Raw genomic sequence first — 19208 nt, 5'->3', positions numbered from 1 at the left:
GCGAGGCCTGGGCGCGGCTGGGTCCCGCAGCCTCTACCGACCCCCGGGGGACCCCGGAGCAGCGCCCGCCGCCCCCTCCGGCGGGGCACCCGCGCTGCCAGGGGGGCGGACGGGACGAGGCCCGCCCTCAACCGGCGTCGAAGCCGCCACGCGACACGACGCCCCGCGACACCCCGCCACGCCTCCCCGTTGGCCGCCGGGGCGGCGCGTGACGGCCGCCGTAACCGGAAGAGGAAGGGAAGGGGGCGGGGAGCCGTTGGCCCGCGCGCGCGGGCGGTGGCGGCGGGGCAGGTAATCTCCTTCCGCGGCGGCCGGCAGGCTGCGTGCGGGGCGTGTGCTTGTGCGTGTGCGTGTGCGTGTCTGGCGGTTGGGCTGCGGCCGGTGGCGGCGGGGCGGGCCGAGCCGAGCCGAGCCGAGCCGAGGTGCCGGAGTCGCCGCCGGGTGAGACGGGTCCGGGACGAGCCGGGAGGGCCGCCGCATAGCTCCGCTGCCGCGCAGGTCCCCGCCCCCTCCGGCGTGCGCTGGCTGCCGAAGGGGACAGCGGGCGCACGCGGCCCGGAAAACGCCGGGACCGGGGCCGCCCCTCTCGCCCTGTGCTCGGTGGGGGCAGCGGGCCGGGCCCTTTGAGGAGTGCGGGTCTGTGGGGAGGGGCGCCGCCTCCCACCGGCGCGATTTGCAACGGGGACCGCCGGCGCTCATGCTGCTGCGGGTCCCGGCGGTGGTGCTGGGGTCTTAAGGCTGGTCCTCATCCTGCTGAAAACCGTAGAGTTCTCTGCCTTACGTTATGTTCTTCGTGCCTTCCTGAAAAAGGGCCGAGGCAATGCTCTGGCATCGTCCTTACGTATCAGTTAATTGGTCACCTTGCTGGAGTTTTTACTGAATGAAATGCGCAATAGTTCACGCTTTTGTGAAGGGCTGCCTTCCTAATCAAAGGAGCTATACGATGGCAGTGCTAAAACACAGATAGAATGTGACGGCATAAAAAATGGGGTTGTTTTTTTTTTTGTGATGAAAAGCTTGTCTTGCTGGCTTGCCAAGAGCTCTGGGAAACCCAGCGATGGAAGATCTGGAATTTTGATTGTTTAAACAGGAACATATATTTTATAATACTTATTCCTTTCTAAGAGTGAAATTACAAACCTCTTAAGCACAAGAAAAGACTACCGTAGTTGGTGCTGAGGATGCTTGAGGATGCTCTCATCGTTTTAGCTTGTGTTGGCTTGACTCAGGCCAAGCTAAACAAAGGTAAGCTTATGCTTGGAGGGATATTTACAGCCAGTGACCTCACCATGATATGCAGCTTCATCTGCTGTTGCCTGAGGCCATGCATCTGGGAAAAATGCTGAATGTTTGAGAAATTGAAATGGCTCTTCTCTCACTGCATTGATACTTTGAGCAGAGTTTGTTGTGGGTTTCTTTTGTTTAAGCAAATTATGAACATCTGTTGCAGAGGAAAACATGGTCAGTTTTATGCAAACTACTGAAATTTAATTTCTTTTTTTTTTCCCTACACTTTTTAACTGCTAAAAAGAAATTACAATGGAGAGTACAGTATCAGTCACTTTCCTGGTATCATTTTCCATACTACTGTGTGAAAGTTATCATAATGGAGTGGAAACAGCTACTGTTGTGCATACACCGGAAAGAACTTTTCCAGAAAAGGCAACTGCCATTAATATTGACGTGGCGGGATTAATACAGAAGTTTCACCTTCAAGAAGTTTTTCATCGCTATGGAGAAAACAACTCTCTATCGATTGAAGGGTTTAGAAAACTGCTCCAGAACATAGGTATAGATAAAATGAAAAGGGTTAAAGTAGACCATGATCATGACCATGATCATCACGTTCATCATAATCGTGTTTCGTTGAGTAAAAACTCCGAGAAGACTGTTTGTCCAAACCATGAATCTGATGCTGACAAAGACCACAGGAACAGTCACTCAAAGGAACCTCATAAAGCAGAGCATGTAGAACGTCAGCAGAACTTCATACACAGCAAGAACGCTGTTAATGGAATGACAGCATCTATCATCACTGCTCCTGCAGATGAACTACGGAATGTGCAACCTGCAGAAGTCAAGCTGGTTGCTCGTTTAGGTCTGACCAGCTCTAATGCTGTTAATGTCACCAGTGGCAGCAATGCAAGCTGGCTTGCTAACAGCAAAGCAAATGAATCTCATACTTCCCTGAAGGAATCAGAAAGAGGAAGTTACCTGTATTCTAAATGGAAAAACCAGAATGCCCAAGAGGTGAGATTGATTCTTTTGTGTTCCTGGGAATCCAGAACAACCAGGAAGATTGTTATGGCTTGTTTGTCAGGTGTTTATCGCTTAACTGGGTACGAGCTTTATAGTGTTACAGTACTCATAGGAAAACACACACAAACAACTTTACTTGAAACTTAATGTTTTGAAGGAATGCTATGTTACGTTCATAAGCTCAGAGGAAAATATATATGCAATTATATATGTTCTTTTTAATTTTTCCTAAGAAGGGATATGTATTTATATTAAATATAATACAACGCTTGGTTTTAAACATATTTATTATTTGTATCTTATTTTTAAATATTACTAAAAATGAAAAACACTTTAAAACTTATGTTCTTAGGCAAGTATATGAAAAGTTTTTAATACCTTCTAGGAAAACTCTTGTTTTCTTCCTGTAAAATCAGCAAGAGATATTAGGTTCCCAAGGTGACTTTAAAATGAATACTTTAAAATTATTTTTCTGAAACAAACTTGTTGCTGTGCAAGTGCATCGAAATAGTGGTGCAATTGTGTGGTAGTTGTTGACCTTGCCTATAGAGCTTTTGTGTTTTCTGTGAATGTGCAGGAAATAGAGAGCTAAAGTAATAATGTGTTCCCCTGAGTTGGAAATAAGTGAATGCTGTTACAGTTTTAGACTAACTATATTACTCTTTTGCTTCTCATTTTAGATAAATATAAGTTGACATTAAATTCTCAGTAAAAGAAAACTGAATGGTAAATTCTGTTAAATCCTACTAACTTCTGTTGGCTCAACTTGCTGTTCTGCCTTAAAGCCAGAATATGTCTTGTTTTTCTAATAATGTGGTGAAGTAAGAAAAATCTGGTTAAAATGCTGTCATTCTTATCAAAGCTTCTTCACAAGTGTTGGACAATTCTATGATAGATAGTGTAGAATTGCAGGTAAGTAGCTGGCACCTTCTTCCTTCAACCCCCTCCGTCCCTGCCTTCTTTAAGATTGTATGTAGAGGCCAACTGTAAAAAAGACTGCTGCAAAATGTTATCTGTTACTTTAAAATAGTTTAAATCTATAGTTGTGTTATGGACAGTTTTCTTAAACAATCAGATCCTTCTCTGTTAAAGGCTTTACAAAGCAAGTCAATCTCTGGGGTCCTAATGTGTGCAACCATGCCAGATAATTCAGAATGGGTGTTGTGTAGCGTGTGATCGTAGGTGCTGAATTCACAAGTTTCTGCATTCTGCACAGTCAGAGCAGAAGTACTACTGTTGTTTCAATCCTGCAAGACTGTAGATTATTTTGTGCGGAACTCTTTCCTGGAGGAAGCATATGCAGAACATGTTCTGAACAAGACTTTCCATAAGTATCACTTCTATAAAAAGGTCTTTAACCTTGTTACTACTTCCTTATATGGCCTCTAAAACTGAGTCAAGTGTTAGGCTTTTTCTGATGGCACAGCAAAGCATTTGACCCCGTTGTGCTGAAAACGAGGGGTAATTATCCATCATCTACCAGTACTACCAAACTAAAAGGGAGGTGGAGGTACAGGTACAGTTCTTACTGAAGGGGTTTGTTACCAGTTTTTAGTTACCATTGATATAGCTGTTTTCATGTGGTGCCACTGCATTTCAATTAAAATGGGATATTGGTCCCCTTGAGATATATCGTAGTATTTTGGTTCTGGTTAATCTTTAACACATCTTTCTACAGTGCTCCAGTGCATCAAAACTGATGCAGTCCCATGGAATAGGCACTCAAGTATTGTTGACTGCTACAGAATTTAGTTACCTCTGTCCAGCTCTTATTAATCAGATCGACGGCAAATACTGCATAGTCCATGCAACTAGTGAAAAAGCTGAAAATCCTCCAAAAGGTTACTCTTTGCAAATAGGTACGTTGTTTTTTTTAATATGAAATCTTACTGGAAACTCATTTATGTTGGTTATAAATCTGAGAAACACATTTCAAAGTTGAAAGAAGCTTGTATTTTTTTTTTTTTGGCACTTCTGTTGACCATATCTAAAGAGAAATCTTTGTGGTGTACCATTTGTTAACATCTGATTATTTAAATGATCAAGAGTTAATTTGATAACAGGAATGCTAAGCGAACAAAATCTCATATAGTTGTTGCTTATTCTTTTTTTTTTTTTTTTTTTCTTCCCCTAACCAGCTTGGATTGGTGGCTTTATATCCATCTCTGTCATCAGTTTTCTTTCCTTATTGGGTGTTATATTGGTACCTCTGATGAATCGTGTATTTTTCAAATTTCTTCTAAGTTTTCTTGTGGCACTGGCCGTGGGGACTTTGAGTGGAGATGCTTTCTTACATCTCCTTCCACACGTAAGTATTAATTACTGTTTCATTCATTATCTCAAAGCAGAAAAACTGACACCTTGCTGTACTTCCTAGTGATAGTTTCAATACCTATTAATTAATTCCTGTTCAATGAGTTGTTTCCCGGCCTTGTAAGTTCGGTTGTTCCAAATGGGAAACCTTTCCATCAAACAGTCTGCATTATTCATTTCACAGTCCTTACAGTGTAAGAACTTCACACCATTATCCCTCACTCTGTTTCCTGTTCTCAGTCGCATATGCTGCCAAATCACTAGTTGTTCCTTACATGCAAGAATTTTGCATAAATGTTTTTAGTCCCTTACTGCAATGCTGCCTCTTTTATTTTTCTTCCTCCACTTCATGAACTTATAGATATCCAAAATCGCTCACTGTACAATTTAAATGGGGAAGAAATAATCCACTGTTTTCTGTTATTAGTCTCTTGTGTTGATTGCTTGTCCAGTGGAATGTTTTGATCAGAATCCAGCATTTCTGAAGTCCTGGCAAGTCCTTCATAGACTTTGGAGTTATATATTGCTGTTATATAATATGGACAATGAAATTGGAATATGAATGCTGAATTTCTACCGTTCTTGAAGCTCTTAAACAGACATTCCCACCCCCCTGCTCCTCATCCCTCCCCTTAGAAAATGTAACTTGTTACAGCTTGCAGATAAGATGGATAAAAAGGACTGCAGATCCTGTTGTAGTTTCTCAGCCCTACGTGTAATTCATTGGATTCTTGCTTTTCCTTTCAGTTAACCACGTTTGCTGTGTGAGGTTATGTAAATCTAAACGTGTGTGAGTGAGGTAACCTAGGAGGTTTTTTTTTTTTTGATTCTGAACATATCAATTGCCATTGAGGAGGGGAAGAATGTCAGATTTCCTTTAAAGAAGGAAATTACTGCTAAGATCCTTGTAGAAAATGTGTTTGACATCTATGAACTGTCTCAGATGGGAAAGTTATTGGTGTGCTGGCTGTGACTACTACTTAAAATGCAGTTTCCTTGATGGTGTCAGGAGATTTTGTGGGGGCAGTTGTACTTCTTATATTGAGCAGTATGCATGTTGTTTCAGCAAGAACAATAAACCAGGCCTGCTCTTGGATCTTGCACTGTCAACAGATTTCTTTGTAATTGCTTGAGTTTGTATCTGAAACAATGAAAATTTTTAAGTCTGGATGCTAGATTTGAAGAAAAGAATAAGAATACTTTCTATGTTTCTTATGTTATCAGTTCTTTTGAATACAACGACTTTCTCCCTGTGGTTCTCCCCGTAGTCTCATGGAAACCATCACCATCACCACGAAAAATCTCTGCTTGAACAAAACAAAGGTGCTATGTTAAAACATGTTGTTTTTCAAAGTGTAGAGGAGACTGCTTACCTGGATTCTACATGGAAGGGACTTACAGCACTTGGAGGCTTGTATTTCATGTTTCTAGTGGAGCATTTGATCACTTTAATAAAGCAGTTTAAAGACAAGAAGAAAAAGGTAGAGAAACTGTTATTTAGAAGCTATATTGTATTGCATGATCATTTCTGAATACTCTTTTGTAAAAACTTTTGAGTATCATATATCTGTCTGGTTGGATTTAATAGTGATTGCTGACTTGATTAGTGTTATAATTCCGTTTATATTAGCATACTTTCAAACTGGATGATAACTTTTATGTGTGGTGCAGTTATGGAAGAACTCTGAGCTCATTCCTTAACCAGACATATAGTACAGGCTTGACACCACGATGAATTGTTTAATAAGCAAACATCCAATTGTACCCTTTGTTTTAACAGTGAGAGTGATTTAAGAAGTTACTGTTCTTTATTGACTTCCTTCTGACATCTCAAGGCGATTATATAACCGACTATTTCAACTTTCTAAATTATAATTTTAATTCTTACACTAGATGAAATAAGGTGGCCTCATACAGTTATTGAACTCCTGTTGAGAGGAGGACTTGCACAAAATGCATAAGGGTGGCAGTAAGTGCTTACATAAATAAGCATCCAACTACACTGTAGGAAGTTACTTAATTAGATAGTGTTACATTTGGAAATACTGTCTGTCAAGCCCTTCTTTTCTTTCCCTTCTCTCCCCCTAAAAATAAAAGTAATACAACTTTCAGGTTATTATGCTGGTTTTTTTTTACGTGGAAGGTCAATAACTGAATTTTGGCAGGTCATAAATGTTGGTAACTCACCAAGTATTGGTGACTGAGTTCTATAAAGACTAGTATAGCCAGGAATAAACAATGATGGAAAAGCTGACTTGGTAAAAAAGAAAATACAGTAAAAGCTGTCAGTTGCTTAAGCTTTGCTTGAAGAAAGTCAGTAAACTACTAATTGCCTAGCTTAAAAATAGCTAATTTCTGGGCTACCACAATGACTGATAGTCTCTGTTTAGTTTTTATTTTTAAATTGGTCATTAAGGCAGCAGTCTCAGAGCAGATGCCATGTAAGCTCTTTTGACTTTGATCACAGGAAGTTTGGTTTGTGTGGTTTATACTGAAGCTAAACTAACTGTGAGTGACAGGATTGCTTTCCCTGTCTCTAGTTAAATTTATTTGCCAAGGGAGGACATGTAGAGTTCCAAGCAAAGCAAGTATTTAGTATTTTCTGTGCCCTTCTCTCAGCCACTGGGAATAGATTTCCTGTTATGCTAATTATACCCTTCTAGATAGTGAGTCACCAATCATAAATTGTTGTGATACAGACATTAGTGAGTAATAATTAGAGATTTTACTTGGTTTTCCTTTAGTACATTAGGGAAAAAAAAACATTATACTGACATTACAGTGGAAAAGAGTTAGTGTAATAACTTCTACTCAGTATTTAATGTGTTTCACTTCTCAGATGAACCCCTCTGCTTATTCCTCACGCAAAGATGTAGGGCATGTGGGTTTTTGGTGTTGGGTGTTTCCCCCTCCTTGTATGGAGCCTGAGGAACCATTGTCATCTTAATGTGTGTTCTTCCGCACTCTTTATATGGCTTCCATGTTGTCCTCTTTCTGTGCAGGCTGCATAAATGTCGTGAGTTTAATGTTGCTCATGTATATTCTGAAAAATAAGTAAAATATTCCTAACTACAGTATTTTATTTTTTTTTTTTTAAAGAAAAAAAATGAAGATGATGGAGAAAGTAAGAAGTTTTCAGCAAATGAAGAAAAGTTAGATATGGATGATCGTAAGTCTCAGTAATACTGTACAGTTATTTTGTGGCAGCATAGTTTAAAAAACGTGATTGACGGCAGCTCATAGATCTGCTTCTTAATGTAGGTTGGATCACTGCCTACTTGAATTCCTTTCAAAACAAAACCTGTCTGTGCGTTGATATGTAGAGGACTAGTTCTATTTGCTGCTTTTCTTTTTAAAAAAAAACTGATAGGTTGGAAGTAGTGAATTCAGTTTTGAAGCCTTAAGCCTTTTAATTTTGGATTTAACAGCAGAAGTTGAAGTCATTCTGTGAAGTTGTTCTGTCTCTGCAAATACAGCTGTACCTACTGGCTTCTACACATCTCTTTAGACTGTTAGATGTTACATGCGTGATCCATGACTTCTGTGTATCTTAAGTCTAGATTTTGTTAGTTGGAGTATTTATTTATTTATAAGGCTGATAATCCAAAATCATAGAGGTTGGTTCAAGTATTTGAACTGCAAATGATGAGATGTCCCCAAGATTATACTGTAAGCCAGAACATACCTCACTAGATACTTGTTAGTTCTTGTTGCTAAGAGGTGTTAAGTTTTTCAGAATAATTTTTTAACTGATGAAAGAGTTGTTGCTAACACGGGAAAAAAATATTTGTTCATTTAATTTAGGGGGAAAATTTAGCAAGTTTTAGGAGTTAGTTAAAATAACTAACCTTAGTGTGCTGCTAATGTTTATATGAGGATGTTTCATGGTCTGTGTTGATTTCTTTATTTTTGATTGTTTATTTTTCAGATGTTCAAATGTAGGCTCCTGTATTTACATGAAATACGGGAGTTTCCAAAATTATCTATAGCGTAATCCTCTTCTGCGTTCTTACTCTTCAGCCCTAAGATGAATAAATAGAATATGCTTTCCAGACATTTTGTTTTTCTGAAGCAACTGAACTAACAACCTTTATGCTGTTGTGTTTACATTGCAGTAGGTTTTAGATTAAAAGGTTTTTTTACCGTTTAGAAGGCATTTGTGGCCATAATGTAGGGCCTGCTTCAGTAGCAGAGAACAGAAAAAAAAGCTTTTCTTATCTTGATCTATTAGAAAATTAACTCAGAAATCTGATTAAAGAAAAGTAAGTTGTGGAAACCCTTGAAAAAACTTCTGGTGCAATAAGCTGGAATATCAGTCTCAACTACTAGTTTTTTCTTTACTGCATCACTTATTCAAGTTGTTTACTGTATCTTTGCTTCCTAGGTGATTTTAAAAATATATATTGTACTCTGGGTTTTTGTAACAGGGCCTGAGGGCTATCTAGGGACAGACTCTCAAGATCCATCGCCCTTCATTTCTCAGCAGCCAACTGCACAAGAAGAAGAAGAAGTGATGATAGCTCATTCTCATCAAGAGGAGATTGACAATGAATATGTATCCAGGGGCTGTAGAAACAAATGTCATTCTCACTTACACGATACTCTGGGACAGACAGATCATCTTAGTCATCACCACCACGACTACCATCATATTCTGCATCACCATCATCATCAGAACCATCATCCTCACAGTCACAGTCAGCGCTACTCGCGTGAAGAACTGAAGGATGCGGGGATAGCAACTCTGGCGTGGATGGTGATTATGGGAGATGGACTGCACAATTTTAGTGATGGCCTAGCAATAGGTAAGTGTTAGCTTGGACGTTCCAGCTTTGTCATGTGTGAGGACAGCGAAGTTGTCTTGCTGTCACTTACCTCTTCATCTCTTATGTCCCTTATCTCTTTATTAGGAACATAACTACTTAGTGGTGCATCTTTGAAGCCTAAACTTTTATCTGATAGCAGCTCTGAATGAATGAGAAAAATCTCAATTTAACAACCTGGAGATCAGTGACAAATAAAACAGAAAAAAGGTGCTTACAGCTGTTTCTTTTGGTAATCTATAAACTTTGCCTATTTTCCTACTTTCAAGAAAGGTAAAGCGAACATTTTTTTCAAAGCTTACAAAACAATATTTAGGACTTAGAGCTGACTTTGTATTTCAATACCTGCAAGTGCTCAGCAGTTTTTCTTTTATTTTAAGATAAGCTTGTCTTTTTTGTATCACTGGCTTCTTTTTCTTTCTCTCTTCTGTCTTCGCTTGTTATGCAGCAAGGTTAGGTTGTATACTTTCCCATCCGGCTTTGCCTGTACTGGCCCCTGTTTACACATCATGTGTAAGTTTCCCCAGAGCTTTGATAAGTACGGAGATGGGACCCTGGTTTCAATTTGCTTTAGGCTGAAGATTACCCAAGTGAATTAGACAATATGTATGTGTGATTTTTGTGCTGTGGATAGTAGGCATGCATGAATTTGGTCCAAGGCATTGTGTTCTATAAGGTGCTTTTACACTTTTGCATAGCAGTCCTAGTGCATCCAGATTCTCAGATCTTACCATCCACTAAAGAGCAGCATTGCAGTTCTTCCTAGTGCTTGTACTAATCTTCCAGAAAAAGTCTGTGCTGCTTTTTGTATCCTGGGAGCGTGTGACTAGGACATTCATAGGACGTTAGTTAGCTGTTACCTGTCAGAAATGTGATTCATGGAGAAGATACCAATAAAGTCAATGTATGTCACCTTATGCAGGTTTTTGGATTAAGAGTGTCTCATCCATTAAAGGAGTATAGCAAAGGTAGATTCCTTCAGATGCTTGGTGTGCTGTACTCAGCCTGAAAACAGGCTCAGTCTCTCCTTGGAAAATTATTTTTAAAAAATTATTTTCTTAAACACCAGTCATGCTCTACTCAACATCTTGATCTTAAAGTTGAGCGTAATAGTCCATTTTTGTGTTTGTGGGTTTTTAAAATTTAAACCGGTATAAACAGTTATCTTACATGTAATCAGAACACTTACCTTTTTGTTCATGTCTCTGTTTTTCCCTTACGTGTTGTAGCTGTTCAGTCTTTTGACAATGCTGCAGTGAAAATATTGCTTTATCACAAAAATAACATTGAATACTACGTTTTGGACTTCTGGCTGGGAGGTCAGATTTGGGTACTCACTCATTTTTTCTAGGAGAACTAGACTACAGATATTTTTAAATTTAAAGGTTTGAGTTATAGAAAGGGAAATCAAGTCAGTAGTCATCAATTCTTATGCTAGTCTGTCATAATCTTGACTTTAAATCTTTACAGGTATTGGATTTATTTCCAGCTTGTACAGCATACTGGGGTCAGTTCAGCAGTATCAGTCTTTCTGTAAATTTTATTGGAGAAACAAGTTCGTTCTTGTTTGAAGCGAAAACCCAGTAATAACTTTTTTCTCACAGCAGTATTTGCAGTTGTTCAGATTCAGTCAACTCAAAGTATAATGTGAAAAGACCTTCTGATTTAATCTCATTTTTGATGAAAGTTGAAGCATGGAATGTAAATTTCCAAGCAGACCAGTGGAGAAAATGTGGTAGGAAGAAGAAGATTTGCATACAAATTACAGACAGAATCAATTACCTCTTAGCATTATGGAGATTTGGGAAGGAGTTATGACTTTATAGTTGTGAAGGGAAAAGTATGAGGAAGGTTAATAAAAAGGCTTATTGAACAAGTGAGAGCAATAGCTGTTAGAGTCCTGCTGTGTAGCTTGTTCAGGCTAATGGAAATGTGGGCTTCCTTCAGTTCTGGATGTGCTCAAAAGTATTATGGAAAAACATCGATTTGATGGTGTTACAAAAATGACAGTACTACTTGTATAGTATTTTACCTGCATTTAAATGAAGATGTGAATGCTTCTGTGAAGATAGCTTTAGCCAGAGTGCCCCTTCCCTTAAGTTGATTCCTGTCATGTGATTGTTATGAGTAACTTCCATCAGTTACCTTTTTCCTCATACCTGTTGTGCTAATTATGTAGGAATAAGATATAGAAGTGCTTATTTTTTTATTAAAGCATGGAACAGTTGCATCTAATTTGTACAAAATTCTCTTCTGTGATTTGAACTTTTATGTGTAGCTTCAACTAAATAACTAAAAAGCAGAACGCTTTATTTTTATACTAATCTTGCATATATATTCTTTTTCTTTACCTCTTTTTTGAGAGAAATGGTGTCTTAAAAGTATATTTTAAGATATCAGGACACTATTAAATCAACTTCTTGAGTAGGGATAATACCAGATATTTTAATGTAGGCTTCAATATGTTAGTGTTTCAAGACATCTTTTTAGAAGTGAAAAATAAAAATAGATATTCCTATTATGTAAGCCTGTACTCTGGTTGCTATGTATCTGTGCAGGATACAGCCATATCAGCCACCTAAGTACTTTTCAAAGCAGTCAGGTTTTGTTTGGCTTGCCTTTGTTGTCTCAAAATTCGATTTACCATGTATGATTAAGCTGGATTCTTGTATTTTTAGTTTTCCTCTAATAAGTGATAAGACTGGGAAAACTCAGCATAGAGACAGTAGTACAGACGAACTTGTATGCTATTGAGGAGAAGGTAATTACCTTTGGCTTTCCTCTGCTTATCGAAGTCTCCTCAGAAACTGAAGCCCGACTGAATGCTGATGAATTCTCCTGTCATAGTAGGAGAGAACTGTAGCTATCCTGTCTGTCAAAATCTGAGTCCAAAACTATACAGCAATATTTGGGAGGGGTGAAAACCTAACAGACTGATAACTAGAAAAGATTGATAGTGTTCACTAATAACCTCTTTTGCTAGTCAAGTAGCAGTAACTCCTATCACTTACCTGCTAATTACTGCGTAGACTTGCATGCCTGAAGGGTTTAGTGCAATGGAAAACACTTCTGCTGAGGGCTCAAGTCAAAATTGCTTTCATCTTGCATACTGTGCATCTCTGAATTTGACTTCGCAAACAGGCACAGAGATGGGTGACCTCTAGAGGCCATCTAGTCTCTGCTGTCCTGTTCTGGAATGGTGTCGGTATCTACGAAGACTGAAATGAAGCGCTGGTGCTTCAGCCTCTCTTTAGGTCTACTGCTTGGTTCCCCTCCCCATCTATCAGTGGACCCAAATTTTTAATGAACTTGTTTCTCAGCTAGCGTTCCTGTAGAACTGTTTCTTGTTATCCTTGGTGTCTTGTTAGTCTTAGTTCCAGCTAGACTATAGTCTTCCTTCTTTTTGTTTCACTGAGTTTTTCTTGTTGCCAATCTTTGTTTCTATTTCTTACATGCTTCCTTTTTAAGTTTTAATTCATTAACATGCTCTGCCTTTCTTAAAGATGTGTCAGTTGTGTCAAGGCCTGTCTTCTGCTGGAAGTCCTAGTGTTCCTGCACAGACTGGGTAGTTAATTAGTGCACTCTGTTCAGTGGGCTTCACAAATCAGACAGCTCTTCTGGGCACTTTTTCCCCTTTGACAGATTCCCAGATGATTCTACTCTGCAATTCCTTAAATAAGTCAAAGTCTGCTTCATTAAAATCTAAAGTCCTAAATTTGCTTCTTTCTTTGCCGCCTTCTGTATCTGGAGCTCAGTTACCTCATGTGCACTGGAGCTCACGCTGCCATTTTTTGCTGTATTGGCCATCAGTTCTTCCTTGTTCATGAGCAACGGATCAAGTAGAACTCTAATCCTGGCTGGCTGTTTTATTATTTATATTGGGAAACCATCTCCAACACAACTAAGGAATGTCCTGGATTGTGTGCCCTGTGCTGTTACCCCCACAGCTGCAAACTCTTAGTGAATAGTGATGTCTTGTGTGGTTGTTACTAGGTAGCTTTATCCTCTACCTTTTCTTGGTTAGGTGCTTTGTAACCATATTCCTAGTGTTACTCTGGTCTTGACCAAGAGAGGCCAATAGGCACAGAGAAATGCATTCGTACACAGTTTTATACTGTAGCTCTGGGCACTTGAACTCTTTTATGTAGATAGGTTTGGGGTTTTTTTTGTTTGTTTGTTTTGGTTTTTTTTTTTTTTGCCTAAGTGGCTCTTATTCTGTCTTTTCTAGGCAGTCTGTATCTATACATGACAGGCCAAATGAGCTTTGGTGGTGTCTCCACAGCATCATCGAGTCAGGGCAGGGTCTGGGCAAGCAATAGACTTCCCTGGGCAGTAGCTATGATCGGCAGGTCTGCCTCTGCCCTCTATCCCACATGAGAGGGAATCTCCTATCACTAAAAATCTTTCCTTCCTTTTTGTATTGCTGGCCCTAATCTGATGTGCTGAACGAATATTCTGGGCTGGGCAGAGCTCAATTAATCCTCTCATTTCTGCCAGGATCCATGACCACGTTCTTTAGATTACCAGCTGCCAATCTGCTAGCGACGCGGGGTTCTTCATGTTACCAGCCTTCACTATTTTCAAATTTTATCCATCTGGGAGTTCCTTTCATATTCCAGTGCTGCTTTGGTCCTGCCTTCACCTTTAGTCTGAAGAGGCTTGGGCTCCTGCCACTGTAGAACCTCTTCTGAAGACCCACAATCCCCTGTTCATTATCCCATGTCTGGAGATGCCTGCCCACTGCTTCTTGCATCTCCTTCACTGGGTGCTACAGCATGCACCCCATGCTGTACCACCACAGCACCAAGGCTGCTGTTGCTGTCGCTGCAGGGAGGAGCACCAGTCATTTCTTGCAGATGAAGACCTGGATGGCAGTGTCAACCCTCAGGAGTTACATCTGGGTAGAGGCTTCTGGAATATTGGGGGTGGCAACCTCAGCAGAGAGAGGGGATTGTCTCCTCTTCATCACACTCAGTGGTCTCATCACCACTATAGCTCTTCGTCTGTGAGCATTACTCCTGGGTCCCTTGCATGCCAACTACTGCGACATGGCCTCTTTGCTTATTGGCAGCACCTTGTTTGCTGGCACGCTCCTGGTAGCAGCTGAGAGGAAGCTGGACTTGGTTCTACTGCACCCCTCTGTGAATCTCTCCATGCAGCTGAGGACCTCCCATGCTGTGAGCTGTGATTTGGCGATTCAGCCCTGCTGTGTACTGCGTCCTCCCGAGCTGCTGTCAAATAAGAAAAATAGCAAGCAACAGGAATGGAGAAAACTGTTGGACTAGTTTAAGAGAGTTTTTTGTGTTTTTTCCTCCACTAAGCAGCATGATAGTTTACTTATGTGCAAGGGGCCTAGAATTCACAATCTTTCTCTGCTGATTTCACGTGACTATATAGCCTCTCTTACTGTTGAATTGGCTTCCCTTTATCCAGTGCCTGACTCTCAGGCCGTTGAGCTGCCTTCTTCCCTTTATATATTTAAAGTGTCTTTTCTGACAGTATTTCCATTTATTGCACTTTTTGGGAGGGCTATGTTGTTGAAAGGTATTGGACTTAGTTCAGAGGTAAGATTGTGAAATTTGATTTGCTTTAATGAATTGGAGGATTCTGTGGTGCTTCTAACTTTGAAACTTATGAATCGTAAACAGCTGTTTGGTTAAAGTTTAAATGCTTCCAAAAGCATAAGAAAAAATTGAGTGAAATTAATATGTCCTTGTCTGATAAAAGCATATGCAACAATGCTTCTGCACTTGATGTCTGGATATACGATAATGTTTTGTTTTGTTTTTTCCTGTCTCTTCATAGGAGCAGCCTTTACTGAGGGATTATCTAGTGGTTTAAGCACTTCTGTGGCTGTATTTTGCCATGAATTACCTCATGAGCTAGGTGAGAGCCCACTATTTCCATATGCTGCAGGTATAGGTACTTACGGGTGCACTTTGGAGAATTAGAAGTTATTTTATTGTGTGGCACAGTAAAATTTGGTCAGAAACTTAATCTGTGTCAGGTTTGTCTACTTAAGAATACTTTAAACTTATTTGAAGAATGTTCTATTTGGTAATTGAATTAATCTTCCTTTTAAAATATTTCAGCTACTTTGTTTAAAACTCAGTGTCTCTTGCAGTTACTTACAACTTGTTCTGTACAGTTCAGTTGCAGTTTTTATTCTCCTTAGCAACGTCCTTAATTAGTGAATTGCAGGAGAATGCACGTCAGAATTTTATTTTCTCACATCTCTGTTAATTTTATTCTTGTGCTTGTGCTGTTAAATGGAAGGTTGCAATTAGTCAAACTCTTTTCTGCATAACATTTGCTGCTTTTTCATTAAGTCTTGCAAAGAACTGCTGTAAACTTGGAACTACTTAGAAATCTTTCCTAGAAGTAGCTTGTCTTTCAAGCTCAAGTGATTTAAATTCATGACCATAATTTCTCATGGGAATGCAAGTGTCTTATGTTGTAAGTTTAGTATTTGGCCCTCTTGCAGGGCTGCTCATTAGAAGAGGACATAGGTACGTAGTTTAACTCAGAACGAAGCTGATCTTCCAAATGTCGAATAATTTTGAACGTGTAACTGGTATTTCTTTTTTAGCTGTCACGGCCACAGTCATACCTGGTGTGTAGAATGAGGAAAGAACAGTTTGCTTGCACTTTTTTAATGTTTAATTCCCTAGAAAGTAGAATGCTCAGTTTCATTTAATGGAGCTTGTAAACCAGTATGTGTATACATCAAGCTATTTATTAAACAGTTTAATATATTAATCTGTCTGTACAATAATGTTAGACAGAAATACATTACTCTGGAGAAAACATACCTGGTTTTATGACATCGGAGGAATTGAGTCTTGTTCTTCTTAATATAAATTCCAGGGGAATTGTGGAACTTGTATTAATTACAGGTAGTAAATGTTGTTAGAACAGATATACAAAATAAATTCATGCTTTGAATCTGATAATTTTAGATTCAAATGTTCTATTGGTTTTAGAAGCAAGAGAAATATTTTAAAATATAAATCTTGCTTCTTTAATCAGCAGAGAAAACTTGATAGAAATACCTTCTCTAACAGAGGACATGAAGTGGCATAGGAATACTGAAACAAATGAGACTAGCTGAAGTTAGCTGGGGATAAAATTGGACCATTCTGTTGTTAAAGCTAAACAATATTTATAACATAGCAGTTCACCTTAATCATAGCATCTTGTGGGAAGAGCTGTTGTAACAAATCACTCAACTCAGCTTTGAAGATTGGTTTTGTTTACTTTAACTGGAGATAACATACGTTTTTAAATAGAATCCATTTTATTTCCAAATAATAAGCTTATATTATTTTACTCTGGTTTAGATCTTATTTATCTAAACAAAAAAAGAATTATATTCTAAATGATGGAAAAACCTATTTCTGGCTGGTAGTCTATCATTCCTTCAAGTAAAAATAAGATGTTAAGAATCATTTACAGAAATTAATAAAGGAATTCTTTCTAAATTTATGAAACAGCTAGACTTAAAGTACAAAGACCAGTTACAGGATAATAAATGGAATAATCACCATTGCCTCATGCAATTAAGTGGGAATATTTTATTTTAGAGACTTCTTCAGAATGCTCATGGATATCAGGTACTGCAGTATTTTGCAGTATTGGTTTAAAGGGAAACTACACTAAAAAGTTCTTCTTCCAAAAATCCTAAGACTTTAAGGTTCTAAACTTAAAATGTTTGCTGCTGTGTTGTTGTTCACATGTGCTTTTTAATTTTCTGTCCTTCAGTGACTTCTCATTTTTATGAAGGAAAAAAATAAGGCAGATTACAGCATAAAAATAGTTTCATAATCTTGTGAGTAAGAGAACTCATGAATACTGAAATAGTTACCTGAAGATGAAAACTTTGTGGTTTTTCTTTTTTTTTCTTTTTCTCCTATTGCAGGAGATTTTGCTGTACTTCTGAAAGCTGGTATGACTGTCAAGCAGGCTGTGCTGTATAATGCTCTGTCAGCTATGCTGGCCTATCTTGGAATGGCAACTGGGATTCTTATCGGTCATTATGCAGACAATGTTTCGATGTGGATATTTGCACTCACTGCTGGCCTGTTCATGTATGTGGCTCTTGTGGATATGGTAAGTGGCTACACCTACTTGAATTAATATAACATAGTTTAGGAATGAAGGCTAATTATATTTTGATCTCAAATTCTTCCATCTTTTCTCCCTCAATGAACTTTTTCTGCACTTGAAGGTGCTGATAAGTACACAGTGTAAGTGCTCAATGAAATGTTCAAGTGGAAGATTGCTTTTATTTAGATTACTGTAGGAACAAAGATTGTATCTCCCTTAGTTGTTAAACAGTTGTTAACAGCAGAAGTAGAGTAAAACATTTGCTTCTGACAGGGGCAAGTATAGCAGGTGGTGCGCAACTTGCAGTCTTCCTGGCTATCGGCAGCACCAAAAGTGCTTCGGCTTTTGCATTAAATCATTACTGGTTCTTGGGATGAAGACAGAATTGTGTTAAGACCTACACTGTACCTCAGAAGTACGTTTGTACAGAAGTAGAAAGTATTTGGTGGATGTTTGTGAAAACTTAACATCTTCCTAAAAACAAAATTATTGGTGTGGCTTGATTAAATCAGTTGGTAAATAAGCCAGCCATTTACTCAGGATATGATTAAGACATCAGCATAATGATAATGAAAACAGTAATTAGAACATTACAGTTTCTCTCTGTTTCTAAATATGAAAGTAGACTTTGATAATGTTGTTTGTGTTGAGTGACACGTAATTTGAGGAGTAGTGTTAATGCAGTCAACAGGAAAGCCTAGAGGAGTAAGGCTGTGCTGTCTCGTGGTTGAAGAACAGGGTTTGAAATAACCATTTATTTTGAAGGCATTTAACACTTTCTTGTTTGTTTAGGTGCCTGAAATGCTCCACAATGATGCCAGTGATCATGGGTGTAGCCGCTGGGGGTACTTCTTGTTACAGAATGCTGGGATTCTGTTGGGTTTTGGGATAATGCTGCTTATTTCTGTATTTGAACATAAGATTGTATTCAGCATAAACCTGTGAATCCTAATTGCCAGGAAGAGAGCTTGGTGTTTAAATTATAAGTGGTAGGTTTTTTCTATTCAGTTCCCTAATGGAGAGGTACATTTGATATAGACTAGATATTTTTATTGGTTTGCTTTGCTGTTGTGTCCCTTCCTCCCTTCTCCTCTTGATAGAAATGAACACTGTTACGGTTTTTTCACTTAGGAAGTAGTATTGCATATGGTACTTGGTAAAACATGGTGAAAGTGCCAAGTTTATTAAAGCAGTATTGTCTGGGGAGTTTAGGCGTTTTTTTAGTAATTTTATTTACTGTATGTAATTATATGTAACTTTTTTTTTACTTCAATGATTTTGTTGGCTTAAATAAAATGATGGTGGTTTTGTTTTTGTTTTTTTTTTTAGCACAATGAAAATCAGTGGATACAAAACACAGTGAGCAGTGTAAAATAAGAAAAAGACATGTAATGGGTAGCATGTGTATATATTGATAGAAACCCATTGCTTCTGCATCCACCTCGTTTACACGGAGTGGCAGATGAGTCCACTCCATCCTTTTTGTGGTGGTTCTTCTCTCAGTAGCTCGTGGATTCTTTGTGTCTTATTCCAGTTGGTTTCTACTCCAAACGAATTCTTGTGCAATCCCATTTTAAATGTTTGAACCAAATGTTTTGCCTGTTTCATCCCTTCTGATGTGAGTTGCTCTTCAGCAGTTTTTCAAATCAGCCACAAAAGTACAGTTGCTAGATTGCAAAAGCACAGCTCTGACTCTAGTTTACATTA

At 38.9% G+C, this 19208-nt stretch overlaps 1 protein-coding gene across 1 annotated transcript; it reads left to right on the top strand.

Annotated features, from left to right (window-relative positions):
• Positions 1 to 1115: 1115 nt before the first annotated feature.
• On the top strand, positions 1116 to 18809 carry SLC39A6 (solute carrier family 39 member 6). Its single transcript, XM_010118946.2, has 10 exons — positions 1116 to 1245; positions 1532 to 2250; positions 3938 to 4118; positions 4398 to 4567; positions 5841 to 6053; positions 7672 to 7741; positions 9000 to 9377; positions 15201 to 15281; positions 17314 to 17504; positions 18294 to 18809. The coding sequence occupies exons 1-10, from the start codon at positions 1182 to 1184 to the stop codon at positions 18444 to 18446; spliced, it is 2220 nt and encodes a 739-aa protein (XP_010117248.2). The 5' UTR covers positions 1116 to 1181; the 3' UTR covers positions 18447 to 18809.
• Positions 18810 to 19208: the final 399 nt, after the last annotated feature.

This window comes from Chlamydotis macqueenii, chromosome 2 (assembly GCF_036417535.1).
Source record: "Chlamydotis macqueenii isolate bChlMac1 chromosome 2, bChlMac1.mat, whole genome shotgun sequence".
NCBI lineage: Eukaryota > Metazoa > Chordata > Aves > Otidiformes > Otididae > Chlamydotis > Chlamydotis macqueenii.
Note: the sequence above shows the minus strand (reverse complement) of the source record. Positions and strands in the feature narration are given on the sequence as shown.